At 43.2% G+C, this 14,828-nt stretch overlaps 1 protein-coding gene across 2 annotated transcripts in view; it reads left to right on the plus strand.

The window, feature by feature from the left end:
• The window catches only part of ppfibp2a (PPFIA binding protein 2a), a 27,142-nt gene extending 17,719 nt beyond the window's left edge, over positions 1-9,423 (plus strand). For both annotated transcript variants that reach the window (XM_083650493.1, XM_083650494.1), the window contains 16 exons: positions 380-491; positions 1,783-1,844; positions 2,692-2,776; positions 2,943-3,061; positions 3,207-3,274; positions 3,371-3,431; positions 4,061-4,199; positions 5,458-5,599; positions 5,781-5,909; positions 6,286-6,436; positions 6,595-6,706; positions 7,069-7,157; positions 7,316-7,438; positions 7,539-7,664; positions 7,780-7,968; positions 8,455-9,423. In XM_083650493.1, the coding sequence (XP_083506619.1) occupies positions 380-491; positions 1,783-1,844; positions 2,692-2,776; positions 2,943-3,061; positions 3,207-3,274; positions 3,371-3,431; positions 4,061-4,199; positions 5,458-5,599; positions 5,781-5,909; positions 6,286-6,436; positions 6,595-6,706; positions 7,069-7,157; positions 7,316-7,438; positions 7,539-7,664; positions 7,780-7,968; positions 8,455-8,655 (1,908 nt within the window). In that variant the 3' untranslated portion in view covers positions 8,656-9,423. The remainder of the gene's footprint in view (positions 1-379; positions 492-1,782; positions 1,845-2,691; positions 2,777-2,942; positions 3,062-3,206; positions 3,275-3,370; positions 3,432-4,060; positions 4,200-5,457; positions 5,600-5,780; positions 5,910-6,285; positions 6,437-6,594; positions 6,707-7,068; positions 7,158-7,315; positions 7,439-7,538; positions 7,665-7,779; positions 7,969-8,454) is intronic.
• The last annotated feature ends 5,405 nt before the right edge of the window (positions 9,424-14,828 follow it).

Here is a 14,828-nt window from a genome sequence, read left to right on the forward strand (position 1 = left end):
CTGCATGGGTTGCTATGGTAACGACGTGGGCGTCAGTAAATACGTACTTTGGTGACGTGGCTTTCCTCCGCAGAAGCATTTGATGACGATTTGCGAGTGATGTTCAAATCAGATTTGGTGGATCTGCGCGTCCGCACTGAAGACACATCAGTCAAAAGCAGATTGGAAACTACCTCCATGTGGTTTGGGACAAGTGACACAAATCAGACTTGGAGCGTCCAGACTCATAAAACCAATCTGGATAAAGTCATTAATAGGTCACTAAAGTTCACAAATCAGATTTGGCCTCCTAGTCTGAAAATGGCTTTGTGCGTGTGCAACATTGTTGTGCCGTCTGTAACATGCTTGTAACATGCTTGACTGCGTGTGTCACCCACAGGCAGAGATCAGTGGCCTGCAGCAGCTTCTGCTCAGCAAGAATGTAGAGATCGAGAGCTTGCACACTCAGCTCCTGGCCAGATCGTCTCTGTCTACCGAGAGCTCAGACAGAGGTAAGCAACAGAACACCTGCCGTCAAAACCCTCTACCAGCCTGCCCACGCCTCTCGCTCAGACTGAGTTTCCACAGCCTGATAGATGACATTATTGCTCCCTTTTGCATTCGTTAACTTGCAGTAACAGCTTGTGGGAAAAGTCTGTGTTACCTGGCTGTTAATGTCTCATGGTAGGTCTCTCTGTCTCCTTACCTTCTCTCTCACTCATAGAGGAGATGTACAGGAGGAGGGTAAACATCAAATGTAAGCCTTAACGCAAAATGGAAATGAGTCCAAAATGTCTACTTTCATTTACCAACTGTGCCCCTTTATACATTACTGTCTTGTTATTATCCTGTCTACTCTCAAGGGCAGCTTTGGCAATCCAACCAACTGATTTTGGAATTGATACATTGTCTCCATTTTCTTCTTCATTATCTTCCAGAATTCCTAAATTCATTGCCTTTCCTCTGTCATATACATGCAGCTACTGGAACTCACTATGTGCTACTAGTCCCTCTGTATGCGTGCTGTTATAAAGTTACAGCCGATTGACTGTGGGAAAAATGTACATGACTAAGGCTACGGCCACAGTGATCCGTTGTGTCTGTCTGTCTCCGTTTATTTTAATTCATTTTCAATGAGAGCTTGTCTGTCTGGCCAGTGCTGATTATCCGTCTCCGTCAGATTTTCCGTACATTTTGACAGAGAAAGTTCAACCCAGTTGAACTTTTCCTGGACGCGACGCGTTCGTCACCGCAAATCAGAGGCCTTCCAAATCAGCGCAACAAACAGAAATCGATCCATTAGTAATTCTGTCCGTGTTCTGATAGATGCGTGCTTAAGCTTATGAGCGGTGAAATACAGTACCGGTAAATAAATAAATAAATAAATAAATAAAAATAAAAAACCTAGCGTGCTTTCCCCTTTTCTTGCTGCATAATGGGGCCGGCTGTGGCTCAGGAGCTAGAGCAGGTCGTCCACTAATCAGAAGGTCGGTGGTTCGATCCCCGGCTCCTCCAGTCTGCATGTCAAAGTGTCCTTGGGCAAGATACTGAACCCCAGATTTCTCCCGATGCTGGTGCCAGCACCCTGCGTGGTAGCAATTGCCACCATTGGTGTATGAATGGGTGAATGTAGGCATGTGATGTAAACTAGGTAGACTAGAAAAGCGCTAAATAAATGCAGTCCATTTACCATAATCCTGTCTCTGTGTGTATCTGTTGGTACAAACTAATACCTCATCTGACATGACCAAGTATAGCAGCTATGATTATGAAGATGAATAAGTATGGGGTTTCTCTTTATAGACCAGGAGCTGCAGAGGCTTAGGACTGGAATGGAATCACTGTTAGCTGCCAATGATGAGAAGGTAGGTAACCAGGAAACTCAAAACAAGTCTGCTCTCTCTCATTTCAGCACAGCTGGAAGCGCTTATATGGAGCACAGTGTGTGTTGTCATCTGTTTATTATAATGCCATTTTGTGTACAAGTAGTTTCTTACTGGCCTGGCATATAGTCCCGCTATCATCACTGCTATTTGGATGGCAACTGTTTTTAGATGTACCCATTTCTCAGTTGCACCACCCTCCCTCCCTCCCTCCCTCCTTCCACCATTTATAGTACAGAGGGCTTTTGTATTCTTCCCTTACGCGGAGAATCTGGGAACTTTAAAGAGTCACAGACGTGGACTCACATGTGGCACACGCACACACACACACACACACACACACACACACACACACACACACACACACACACACACACACACACACTCACACACACACATCACACACACACACACACACACACACTCACACTCACACTCACACTCACACACACACGCACACACACACACTCACAGCTGAGCCAAGCCATTTCGGGCAAAGCCACACTTAAGAAGTCCTCGATCTGCCAAGCCTAATTTTGGACCGAGCGGCATTAAGAGAAAACATGGCAAAACCAGGCATGGCACCACTTCAAAAAACACACAGTCTCATGCAGCTGGTGACCACAACGTAGCTCTCCAGCCGGGCCGCTGTCAAGCCCCCTCCCTGTTCATACTTTGATGTAAAGTCCACATGGAGAAGGAGGGATGTTTATGTAGCATATTGGTCAGTAATAGCGGAGCACGTAGTCCATATGCGTGTTCCTCTAACCTTAGATCAACATCTTAATTGGCTTTTGTTGACTTTGAGCTCGACCACTTTGTGTCGCAGGACCGCCGCATTGAGGAGCTCACTCTGCTGCTGAACCAGTGCAGGCAATTCAGAGAGGTCCCTCACAGTCACAACACAAGGCAAGGTAAAACGCCTATCCACGCCTTCATCCTGAGTAGTAGCCTATTTGTTTGATCTTAGCAACTTTTGATTGTTCAAATTGAAAGTCAACCACGCTTCCTCCCTTGAGAGAAAAGTGTGCCCCCTGCTTGAGTGTTGACAAAAATGGCTTCTTTTCTTTGTTACTCTAGCTCCACCTGCTGTTCGTTCCTTGTCAAATGGCAGGACTCCATCAAGCAGCAGCGAGGAAGAAGTGATGATGAAGAATGCTGACTCGGTCAGTGCCAAATCTGAGGATGTAAAGTCTGAGGTGGGTACAATGCTGGCCTCATATTGTATCATCTGGAGAGATCTGTTGAATTGGCTGTTTATTGTTAAGCTACTGTATGAATATGATTTCTGGCAGCCATTGTTGTTGTTATCATGTCCCTAACAGTATTATTAACCTATCCCAGGTTTCCACGAGCAGCTCTTCCTCCCAACATACGTCTCTTTCATTGGACAAGAAGGACTCTGACAGCAGGTATACTGTCTGAGGCACTCTTCTACCATGTAACGGACAGTAGTAATATAATCTAAGTAGGATTTTACTATGATGATTGTGATTATATCTTCTCAGGACAGAGCCAGAGACTCTATCAAGTAGTATGAATGACCTACCAAACGGACCTTCAGAAAAGGTATTTTTTATTTCCCATAAATGTATGCTAAAACAAATGTTTTCTTTCCCCTTTTTAATTTCCCCTACAGGATGCTATTGTACGGTTCCTCTGTGGTTCTCAATCCTGGTCTTGAAAGCCCAGAGCCTATTGGTTTTCATTCTAGCCATCTAATCAAGTACTGATTTACACCAAAGACGGCAGGTGAATGCACTTAATTATGAGAAAACCAGCAGTAATCCGGGGCCCCGAGGACCAAGATTGAGATAAATTACCTCAAATAATGTTATAAAAACATAAAACTCAAATACGTATCAAGTTCATTTATAAAATATTCCGAACTGCCAACGGCCTCATCAACAAGGCTCGAAAGCCCCACGAATAAGGCCTCTACCACCGCCCTCCGATATCCCACGAGCACAACTGACATGAACCTACGCCCCACCATACATCAGTTTAAAGATATATTGGACTGCACCTTTGATTTTTGTGATTGTCTTTCTGTATTGTTCTTGTCTTCTGACTAATTGATGTGACCGCCATACTTACACTAAGTCAAATTCCTCCTATGTAATCTGATGACCTACTATGGCAATAAAAGTGAATCTGAATATCTTTTTCTGAGCCATGCCTCTGTATTGTTTTTCCAGAGCGATCCTGCTGATACCAGAAGTCACACGCTGCCTGTGAACTCATCTCTGGTCGAGCAGAATGGAAACAGAGACAGCAGCAGTGATTCTCAGAGTCACAGGTCTCCAGATGGCAGCGAGGACGGAGACTCCAGCCAAAGTAAACCCAATAATATGGGATCAGACTATGATATGGTTATGTGTATGATCAGCTGGAGAGTATACATTACGTAATAGATCACTTATATAGACCTAGCTTTCTTCGTTCTATGGCATCCGTACGAGTATATTTGTCTTGTGGCTGGTGATTCCCACAGAGCAAAGGGAGTAGGTCCATATTTTCAGCAAACCACTCCCCTTTGACCAGAAGACCAGTGTACCTTTGATCATAGGAGGCTCCTGACTGAGCAGATGGATCCTGGGATCCAGGCTTTCTCACAAAACACTCCCTCTCCCTGCCTCTGATTGACCACAATCACCCCAGCCCCACCCTACCCCATCTCCACTGACCATGTTTAACCCCAGCAGCTCCGCCCTGATCTCATTCTACTGGGTTCCGCTGTATAGTGGAGGCTGTGCCGCCGATACCATCAAGATCACAGATTGTCAAATCTGCTCAAGCTCAATGGTCTGCAACATAATATGCTTCTCCTCCTGAATAGAGTACTGTGAAAAGGTCGACCACAACATGTGTGCTTACTTATCCCTTCAGTTCATGTTCTATTTGGGATCACACACAAACAATTATTTTCACTGCTTTTTACTTTAGGCATCAAGATTTTGTCTTTATAATGTTTCCACAAATGCAGGATATGATACAATTTAGCAAGTTTATTCTTTTTAAAGATACTATCGCTGACATGTTTTTGTCAAGATTATAAAACTGTTTTGTCTACATAAATCATTAGTATGACTAATTATGTCTTTTTGAAGTCAGCGATGTGTTAAACCTAACTATAACTTAACTATAACCCAGGCAAGGTTATGTAACAAAGCCTTAGGATTGATTGATTGATTGATTGATTGATTTGAATACAGATTTGATTCATGTGCCATGCACCTTGGTGCTTACAACACACAGATACATTGAGTTCTGCCAAACAAACAAAAACCATACAAATAATAATCAAATAATACAAATCAAAGTCATACATTCAAATACAGCTTCTCCATTGTCAGTTTCCATGCTCTCCCAATAAAACTGGCCACACTGAAAACGTCCTCTCTACCATTCCAACTTCACATCATCTCCTCACCAGAACAACTCAGGCTTCTTGTTTTGCATTTTCTCAAACACAAAGCAGTCTTTGTTCTTCATATAACATGCAATGAAACAAAAATGAAATTCATCTTCAACAACATCATATTAATTATGCGGTGGTATGACACTGACTGTAGTCTTTGTAACCTCTTAAAAGGAAAGATGGAGAAGGTTGATGACAGCACTTCAAGTGATCATTCCCCTGTGCATTCTGGGACAAGTACACAGTCTGGCCAGCGAGCTGTGGGCTCACCAGAATACCTGAAGAACAACAGGAGCTTCAAGAAGCTCTGGGGAAAGTGAGTGTGCGAGAATTATGCCTTTGTTTTATAGGAGCTCGTTTAGCATAATTACTTTTGTACCAGTGATGAAAGTGTATGAAACAAAATGTAGTAAATGTATCTTTGTATTTTTGAACTCTGAGGACTTCTGAAAGGTCCCAGCACTTTTAAACCCTAACGTTTGCCCTCTTCCATACAGACTTCGAAGAACCCAGTCTGGAGGGCTCCAGGGGGTCGATCCCGACCCAGGTCAGTTTAGAAGAGGGGGCTTGCGTGCCACAGCAGGGCCCAGACTGACCCGGACCCCTGAGTCTTATGGCTCTGCACGGTAAGACTTGGTGCATCTCTGCCTGACCACCTGTAATACTGACTCCTATTAGGATGTTTTCAGGACATTATTGTTGTATTATTGAGGGACATGTCACGTTAAATATTCAGTTTGTGTATGTGTTAAAAGGAAACGTGATTTTTCATACTAACAAAAGCAACGATCTGGTTTGATCTTGCATGGCTCATCCCAACCCTCCACCATTCCTTAAATAACCATAATGGAAATGCACTTTAGGGCTTGTGTCACCCTGAGAATTTCAGTTTTTACTGTACTCTTGATCTATTCTGCTGTCGATATTCTTACAGATTAAATGTTTAAATGAATGTAATCAATCAATCAATAAATTAGCTGTTGTATGCCTTTTTTCTGTTAGGGATATGAAGGCTCCGTTCAGCCAGTGGTCCAAGGAGCAAGTGTGTGGCTGGCTGGAGGACTATGGCCTCGGCCAGTATGTCAATCTGACCAGACAATGGGTTGACAATGGACAAACACTGCTGGCTGCCACGCCTCAGGACATTGAGAAGGTCAGAAAATGAAACGGATAAGTTGACACCACATCGAAAGTCACTTCAATGTAAAACTCTGTGCTATATGATCAATGACTGAGAGAAGTAATACCCACGGGGACGTTGGAAAATAAAATAAATGTCAAAACATTTCAACTTGTAATTTCCGACCTCAGGAGATGGGTATGAAGAACCCACTGCACAGGAAGAAGCTGCAGCTCGCTCTGCAGGCCTTCACCACGAAAGTTACAGAGAAGTCTTCTGAGCTGGACCACATCTGGGTCACCCGTAAGTCTGTCTCGACATATCATCTGTGGACTTTTGCTTCTCAGAATGCATGTTCTCCTCATTTGAACAGTTTGCCTGCACCACAAACACAGGCCAGAACTGCTCAGCTCTCACACACACACACACACACACACACACCAAAGAAAGAAAAGTGACGCAAACCGCCTGAGATGAGAAATAAATACAATAATTATTATTATTATGATAACAACAATAATCATAATCATAATAATAATGTGTAAATAGGAAGATTGGGAAGGACACATAAAAATGAATGAATATCTGGTGAAATTTGTACCAGTTTGTTTACTCTGAAAGTGGAATAAACTAAGTGGAGTGACTCTGATTTCCACCCCATCCAGGCTGGTTGGATGATATTGGTTTGCCTCAGTATAAAGACCAATTCCATGAGTCCCGAGTGGATGGTCGGATGATCCAGTACCTCACAGTGGTAAGACTTTATCCTGCATGGGCATCTTGTACTGTAACAGCAGCTACTGCAGCGAAGGCCTGCAAATGTGTTAGATTTCAGACAACACCATTTAAAGCATTTGGTTCCTTTAATAAGCTGACTGACCCTCTCCCCCCCCCCCCCCCCCCTTCATTCAGAATGACCTCTTGACTCTGAAGGTGACCAGCCAGCTCCACCACCTCAGTATCAAATGTGCCATCCATGTCCTTCACGCCAACAAGTTCAACCCACACTGTCTTCGACGCAGGCCAGGCGAAGAGGTGAGCAGGGAGGGGAAGAGGAATTGTTGTTGGGCTGGATGAGTCGTCTATATGGGTTATTCTTTTTGTATTATGTTATGTTTAAATTAACTTTCTGTAGAAACAGCCCTCTCCCTCAGAGGTGGTGCAGTGGTCCAACCACCGTGTGATGGAGTGGCTGAGAGCAGTGGATCTCGCCGAGTACGCTCCTAATCTGCGCGGCAGTGGTGTCCATGGAGGCCTGGTTGTAAGTGACCCCTGACCTTAGAATGTGTTTTATCTCCAGGTTCAATCACGTTGTCCACAATACACACTTACTGAGCCTGGTGACCCACTGCCTCTGTCAATGTGCCTTCGCATAGATTCTGGAGCCTCGTTTCAGTGCAGAAACCTTGGCCCTGCTGCTGAACATCCCCCCTCAGAAGACTCTGCTTCGCCGCCACCTGGCCAGCGCCTTCTCCACCCTGGTGGGAACTCAGGCCACGCAGGAGAAGCGAGAGTACGGCAACGCCACAGGCCACGTCCCCCTCACCACCACAGCCAAAGTCAGGGTAAGCGTAAACAGTCAGTGAGAGTTCTGTGGGTGTACTTACAGCATAGTCTCTCCCCAGACTCAAATATCACATGGAATCGCTGTGCTCCGCATACTACATAAATGATAGAGAGAGAGAGAGAGAGAGAGAGAGAGAGAGAGAGAGAGAGAGAGAGAGAGAGAGAGAGAGAGAGAGAGAGATCTGCAGGATGCAGTAACATAGGTCACATTGCTGTTCAGACACACATGGGAATCCAGCCACATGTGGCCCAGGCCTCCGAAGGTGGCTTGAGGCAATCAGATCTCAATGTGCATTGGGTGCGTTCAGACCTGTACTTGACTGAGATCAGAACGCCAAAGATCAGAACTGGGCCATTTAAATGCCAGGTCTGAATGGGGTCATAGTGTATCAGAGTAAGAACTCTCATGGGTCTGGCGTTAAGACTATACTTACAGCATGCAACCAAACCATTCATTAATGGTTTTGATTTATTTGTGTTTTCAGCCAAAGAAGCTGGGCTTCACCCAGTTCAGCCACCTGAGGAAGAGGAAACCCGATGAGTCTGCTGACTACATCTGCCCCATAGACAGTGGAGCTCTGACACTGAACGGGGTTTCCCACGGGCCCTCTGCAGGGCTCAGGGGCCTCAGCCCCAACTTGGACAGACCGGCTCAGAGACGGGACCCGGTCGGGACAAAAAGCTGAGGCTGACTCCCTTCGGCCAATGACTGTTAAGCTAATTGCTTTGTCTCTTTCTGTCTCATTGAATCGACGTGATTTTGTGACTCAGTGGAAATTCTAATGCAGAAACTTGCCGAACATGCATCCATATGGTGATTTGCTGGATGTGCTACAGTACAAAGACCCTGTAATTAGTAGCAGGTGTTCCTGATTGGTTTATTACCAGATATGCTTACTGTAAACCGGGATTCATCTGGTGACTGGTAACTTTGTGTGATATAAGCTGTAACGTTTTCCTTGTGAAAGCTGCTCTCTGCATTCCTTCTACAGTGGGATTCCAAAGCTTCCACATTTGCTTTAATTCAATTTTTACTGACCATCTTGTATTGTAACCGCTCCAGATTTCATTTGGATATTGATGGCCTTTTCTTATTATATCTTGATTTACAGCATAGAATAATAATAGACACCAGTTACTTCAGACTTGATTGTTTCTCATTTGTTTTGATGACTGGGGGGGTAATAATAATAATAATATTATTATTATTAATCATAATAATAATGAAAACTTAAATTATCTGCGGTGCCTTTAGCTCTGCACCTTCACACAAGACTTGTTGGCTTGCTAGAGATTATGCTTGCAAAATACTGTATATCTAATACTGTACAGTAAGTACTGAAATTAAAGCCTGATACTGCCTTGTCAGGTCCTTGTGAATGCTTTAGACTAGAATAAAGGCCTACAGCTAAAGTAAATCTTGTTGATAAAATGTCCTAACCACAATAGTTTCTTCCATCAAAGCAATTGCCTTTGCTGGCATTTGCTGCTTAGAGTGACGATGATGAAGTTTTAAATGGCTGCAACGGTTCAATATTGTATTATTATCTTCCAGTTTTATAAACTTTATTATGCTATTGTATCTCTGAGCAGCTTGTGTGTTTAATTTTTGGCTGAATGATAGCACGCGTAGGCTAATTTGTGATAGATTCACTTGTTTGTTAGTTCTGATCATTTCCCAGTAGGAATCTGATAATAACAACTCATTTTCTGGCCATGATGAACTACACTGCAGTGTCTTGGAAAGTGCAGCATGAATCAGATCATTTCATTTACACACTTCATTACAGTGTAGGCAGTAGGGAGACAATTCTATGAAGAGCAAAGACCTTGAAGGATTGGGGATGACATCACTTCCTGATGGGTGACCACCATTTGTCCCACTTTGTGTGGGACTGCGCATCATTTTCATGCCTTCCCATGTCCCACATTTGAGATGATGATGATGGCGAGCCACATGCTGATTGCCTCTAGTTTTCAAACGTCAAACCACTGAGAGAGAGGAAGAGAGAGAAACCTTTAAGAAAAGCGTTTTCTTTTGTTCCAGCGTTCTGATGTCTTTGGAAGGCTATCTTTGGGTTGTGGACTGTGTCGGTCAGGATAAAAGAAGACATTTGAGAATGTCATCTTGGGGGAAAAACACAAACAGGTTTGCTGGGATCTGCTCACCCTACTACTTCCTGAAGATGGCCCTGCCTGCCTGTCTTGAGATGACAGTGGAACCACTTTCCCCTCATCCAAGACTGCCCACTGCTGGTTGAAAAATAAAATTGCAAGAACACTTGACATAGCAGACTCTTGGAGATACCCTGTTTCAACCAGGTTCTTTCAGATGGAAGAGCCTGGAAAGTAGCCTACTTTGATGTTGCTGACAAGACAAAAAGGAGTCTGTCCAATCAGAACAAAATAATCAAACTGCACAATCAAACCTTTTGATGATAGCCTACTACAGTAGCTGCTGTTGCTGTGTGTGTGTGTGTGTGTGTGTGTGTGTGTGTGTGTGTGTGTGTGTGTGTGTGTGTGTGTGTGTGTGTGTGTGTGTGTGCGTGCGTGCGTGCGTGTGTGTGTGCGTGTGTGTGTGTGTGTGTGTGTAAATGGGTGCAAATGGTTGCTTTATGGTTAGTTTTTAGTTGGGTGTATTACGCCACAAGGGAGTTGTAACATGTTGGAGATGGTTTAAACTTTACGTCACACTCTCACGTAACACGGTAGCACAGGTGCGCATGTAGTGTGTTTGTTTGAACCGCGGGAGATGCAAATCATGGACCACTTCGTACCGCAAAACCACAATGAATGAGTGTAAACTAAAGTAAAGTATCAGTTAAGTGACGCAAAACATTCGGTTAACAGTAGTTAATATTGCAATTTGCACAAGTAGCCTACTAACAATTCGAGAAACTACTCTTTGCTAAATGGCAGCAAGAGGAGGAAGCAATAGTAACAAGGTGACTAGTATGCGGCATGCGCGAGCTGTCAGGAACACAATTGAGTTTCTTTCGTCACGTGGCTAAGGCAAAGGGCTAATTAGTCACTACAAAAAGTGAGAAGCAATCAATAGGAGATTGTTAGATTGTTTTTGTTTCCATGGAGGACATCTTGGATTGTTTCTAATGGGACAACTGCACTGGTTGGCGATTGTCATGGATGGACGCCGATATCAAGAAAGCAGAAAGAAGACATTGATAATGGTGGGTGTGTCTTTTTCATTGGTTTTACATGCTTTATTTTGCACTGTAGCCTACATGGAACACATACTGTTGGACGATTTAGCGTGACATCACGACACCGTCACCGTCGGACACCCGGATATACCAACCGGAACCGTATGAGTTGTGCCCAAACGTTAATATATCTAAAACTACACATCACATCGCTTATATTTTGACATTCTGAGTGAGAGCAGAAGTAGCTCAAGGGTCTGATGTATAATAATAAAAAAGAGAGAAAACAAGCTTAATTGAGAAAACGTGTGTGTGTGTGTGTGTGTGTGTGTGTGTGTGTGTGTGTGTGTGTGTGTGTGTCTGTGTGTCTGTGTGTCTGTGTCTGTGTCTGTGTCTGTGTCTGTGTCTGTGTGTCTGAGATATGCTATTATCCCACTTCCACATTCACATCAACTGGTACTTGGAAACTGGTTTAAGAATGATTGAAATTGTATGTCTGTGAAATGAACCACTGTATGATGCCAACCTGAGAACAATGTAGCCTAAATAAACACAGAGATGAATATTGTTTGAACAATAGAATTCCCAAGTTAATGAATTGGATTATATTATCAAAAGATCAAAACAAAATATATAATCTCAAATCAGGTTTAATTATTAGGGACCAAATATCTCAAAACAAACAAAAACTGCAATACAAATAAACAAAAAATAAGACAAAAGTCTTTACATGGAGGCAATTGATTCCCCCAGTAGTGAGACGAATATCAGGTCAAATCTCCAAATTATTTATATTTTGTGTAGTGATGAATCACTAAAATCTTATCCCATTTTAGTTTTACACGTATTAAAAAGTATAGCATTTCATTTAGTTGTGAAACAAATGAAAAATCGCTCGACGAAGAGCTAGTTAGCTCGAAACGTCATCCAAAAGGAGTCCTTGATGTGTGCGAGCGATTTTTCATTTGTTTCACTGTTATATTTTTTCGACTCAGCACCTACCCGAAGTCTCGGTCCTTGGATGTGCATGTTTTCATCTATTCATTTCATTTAGTTGCTCATAAACTGTCGTTCTTTATGGCACTGTTTTTTTTATTTAAGAACCAATACAGCTCAATGGCACGTCCAAATAAGTAATTTTCCTCATCAGTAACCTGGACCAAATGAAGGATGTCTGCCTCTGTGTTGCACCCTTTGATCTCGATTGGCTAATTCATTTGACTGCACTAAAGGGAGAGCCGCCCTGATGGGAAAATGAAACCAACGCTGGTGATACGCCATCTATTAGTGCATTAGCTCACAAGCCAAGTGAAATGTAGCAGACATGATTGTCTTGATTAGCCTGCTGCCTGGTATGTGCATGCTGGGCTACTCATCACTGTCTGAATCACATATTTTATATCTAGCCTATTTTATATTTCCTCCCTTACTCCCTTCACATTCTGCCCGTTTTCCCCTTAGGCCTACATCTTATGATATAGACCAGTGGTTCTCAAATGGGGGTTCAGGGACCCCCAGGGGTCCTTGAGGGGGTTCCAGGGCGTCCACAGCCAAAAGGGGGGTAATTTATTTTCGCTATAATTCCATTCATAAGTAACACAATGACTATTTTGGTCATGGGTTTTATACACTTTCTGTAATAAAACATCTAAAAGCATCAATCTTATTATCATATGGGGGACCGTGGGACAAAATCCTATCAAATGTGGGTCCGTGGTCTAATTCTTGTCAGTTTAGGGGTCCTTCATGTGAAAAAATTTGAGAACCTAGACTACTGTATAATGAATGTTTTTGCCAATTGAGACAAAAAGTGACCGGCTTTTGGTAGGAAGGAATATCCCATTTTACACTACACTTGTAAATCTTGAGCGCCATCATGAAATGAAGCATCTTCAGTATGGTGACTGGAGGCTGTCCTGTCTGTGGGTGCTTGTCTTTCAGTCCCACTGATTGGTCTAATAGGATTCTGCCTGTGTGTCGAGCAGTGTGGCAGACTGGGGCAGCAGTCAGCTCCCCTCTGAACCCTCCTCCAGCAGCACACAGCCTCAATTAGACCAAACACAATAATTAGGGAATCTTTTACCTCTGCATATCATTAGTTCCCTAACGAAGGACATCCTGATCAATGATTAGAAATGACAAGTTCATAAATAAATTAGTCCTGCCGATAAGTGTGCAACACCAATCAATGGTCCATGTTAAATGGAAATTAGAGGGGTGTAGGATCGGGGTAGTGGGGTTTGCAAATGTAAAAGGCGTGAATTTGAAGAGGAGAAAAAGAGGAATGCTTTTCTAAATGATTGGAAGGCATCTGTTCGAGAGCCTGGCATGCATGACGACAGATAGCAACTTCACATGAAGAATGAAACGAAGACGCTAAATGATCCCTGTGAAGTTCTGAGGAAAGTTTATGCCCGCCTATAGCCAGCAGATGTCAGTGTTGCCTGTGGATATATGTACATGTAGTTTGTGCGAGTTCTCTCCCTGAGGTGTGTGTTAATCTGGGCCTTTCACACATTTTTATACTTGGATTATTTGTGTAATCTCCCCTCTTTGTAGGTGAGGGACAAGAGGTGTTGTCATATCATTGTTTTGATATCACCTCGCTGTCTCACACTACAGGATTACTACCTCCACCCTTAGTTGTCGGCCCTGATTAGTTGGCTGTAAAATCATTTAACTTGTTGGATTATATTGCTACATAATATCTGTGTACATCATGTTCGTGTCTGTCCATGTTTATGTGTGTGTGTGTGTGTGTGTGTGTGTGTGTGTGTGTGTGTGTGTGTGTGTGTGTGTGTGGATACATGCCATGTGTATGTTTTGGGAGAGGACGGCCTTGTTTATAATGGTGCATCTTAGCTCATTTCGGTAATGTGATGCAGCCTCCATTGGCTGACAGTTTAATAGCTATTATTTGTGTCACCCTTTCTCATAAATCTCGAGCTGTAAATTGCCGCACGCAAGAGACTGCACGATGACTGACATCTTGCCTTGCGATATTATATCTATTGTTTTAATTAAGCGAAAGTGATTGTGACATTTATTGGATTCCAAGTTACTTGTTAATGGCGGGCAGGAAAAAAAAGTGTAAGTAAATGATCACGGCTTATATTACATAAATAATTTGCAAACCCTTTGATAATGATTACACATTATTCTCCCGCTGTGACTGTCGATTCCGTGAAATATATCACAAATAAAAACAATGGATTTGCAATGCGATGCAAACCCCTCTTGGCAAATGAATGCGCCGCCATCTTTTCTCCTCCTCTCCGTTTCATCCTTTCTTTCTGTGAGAATGCGCGAGTGTGAACAGTATCGCACGTGATGATGTTCTCGTTTATTTGCTTGTATGAAACTTTGCGGTGTGAAATGATGCAGAAAATGTGCAGAAGCAGACTTTAAATCGGCTACCACCACGCCTTGTGTTTCAAAGTCTTGCCAATAGTCAAAGCTATCGTCCTATAGAAGTCGTCATTACCCTGTCTGTGTGATCTATGGGCTCAGTCAGATGTCTTTAGTGGAGCGTAATCATGTTTTTATATGATGTCACTGGTCGTTCCTGTCATTAACGTGCCACCAGCTTGCCAGTCTGTGGGAACATATTCCCGATGAGGGTGGTGCATGTGTTGCGTACTGCCCATGCAGCCACAGAGGCTGTATCTGTCTCCAGCGCAGCAGTTTGTTCTGACAGG

Source organism: Poromitra crassiceps (genome assembly GCF_964638095.1).
Source record: "Poromitra crassiceps genome assembly, chromosome: 14".
Taxonomy (NCBI): Eukaryota; Metazoa; Chordata; class Actinopteri; order Beryciformes; family Melamphaidae; genus Poromitra; species Poromitra crassiceps.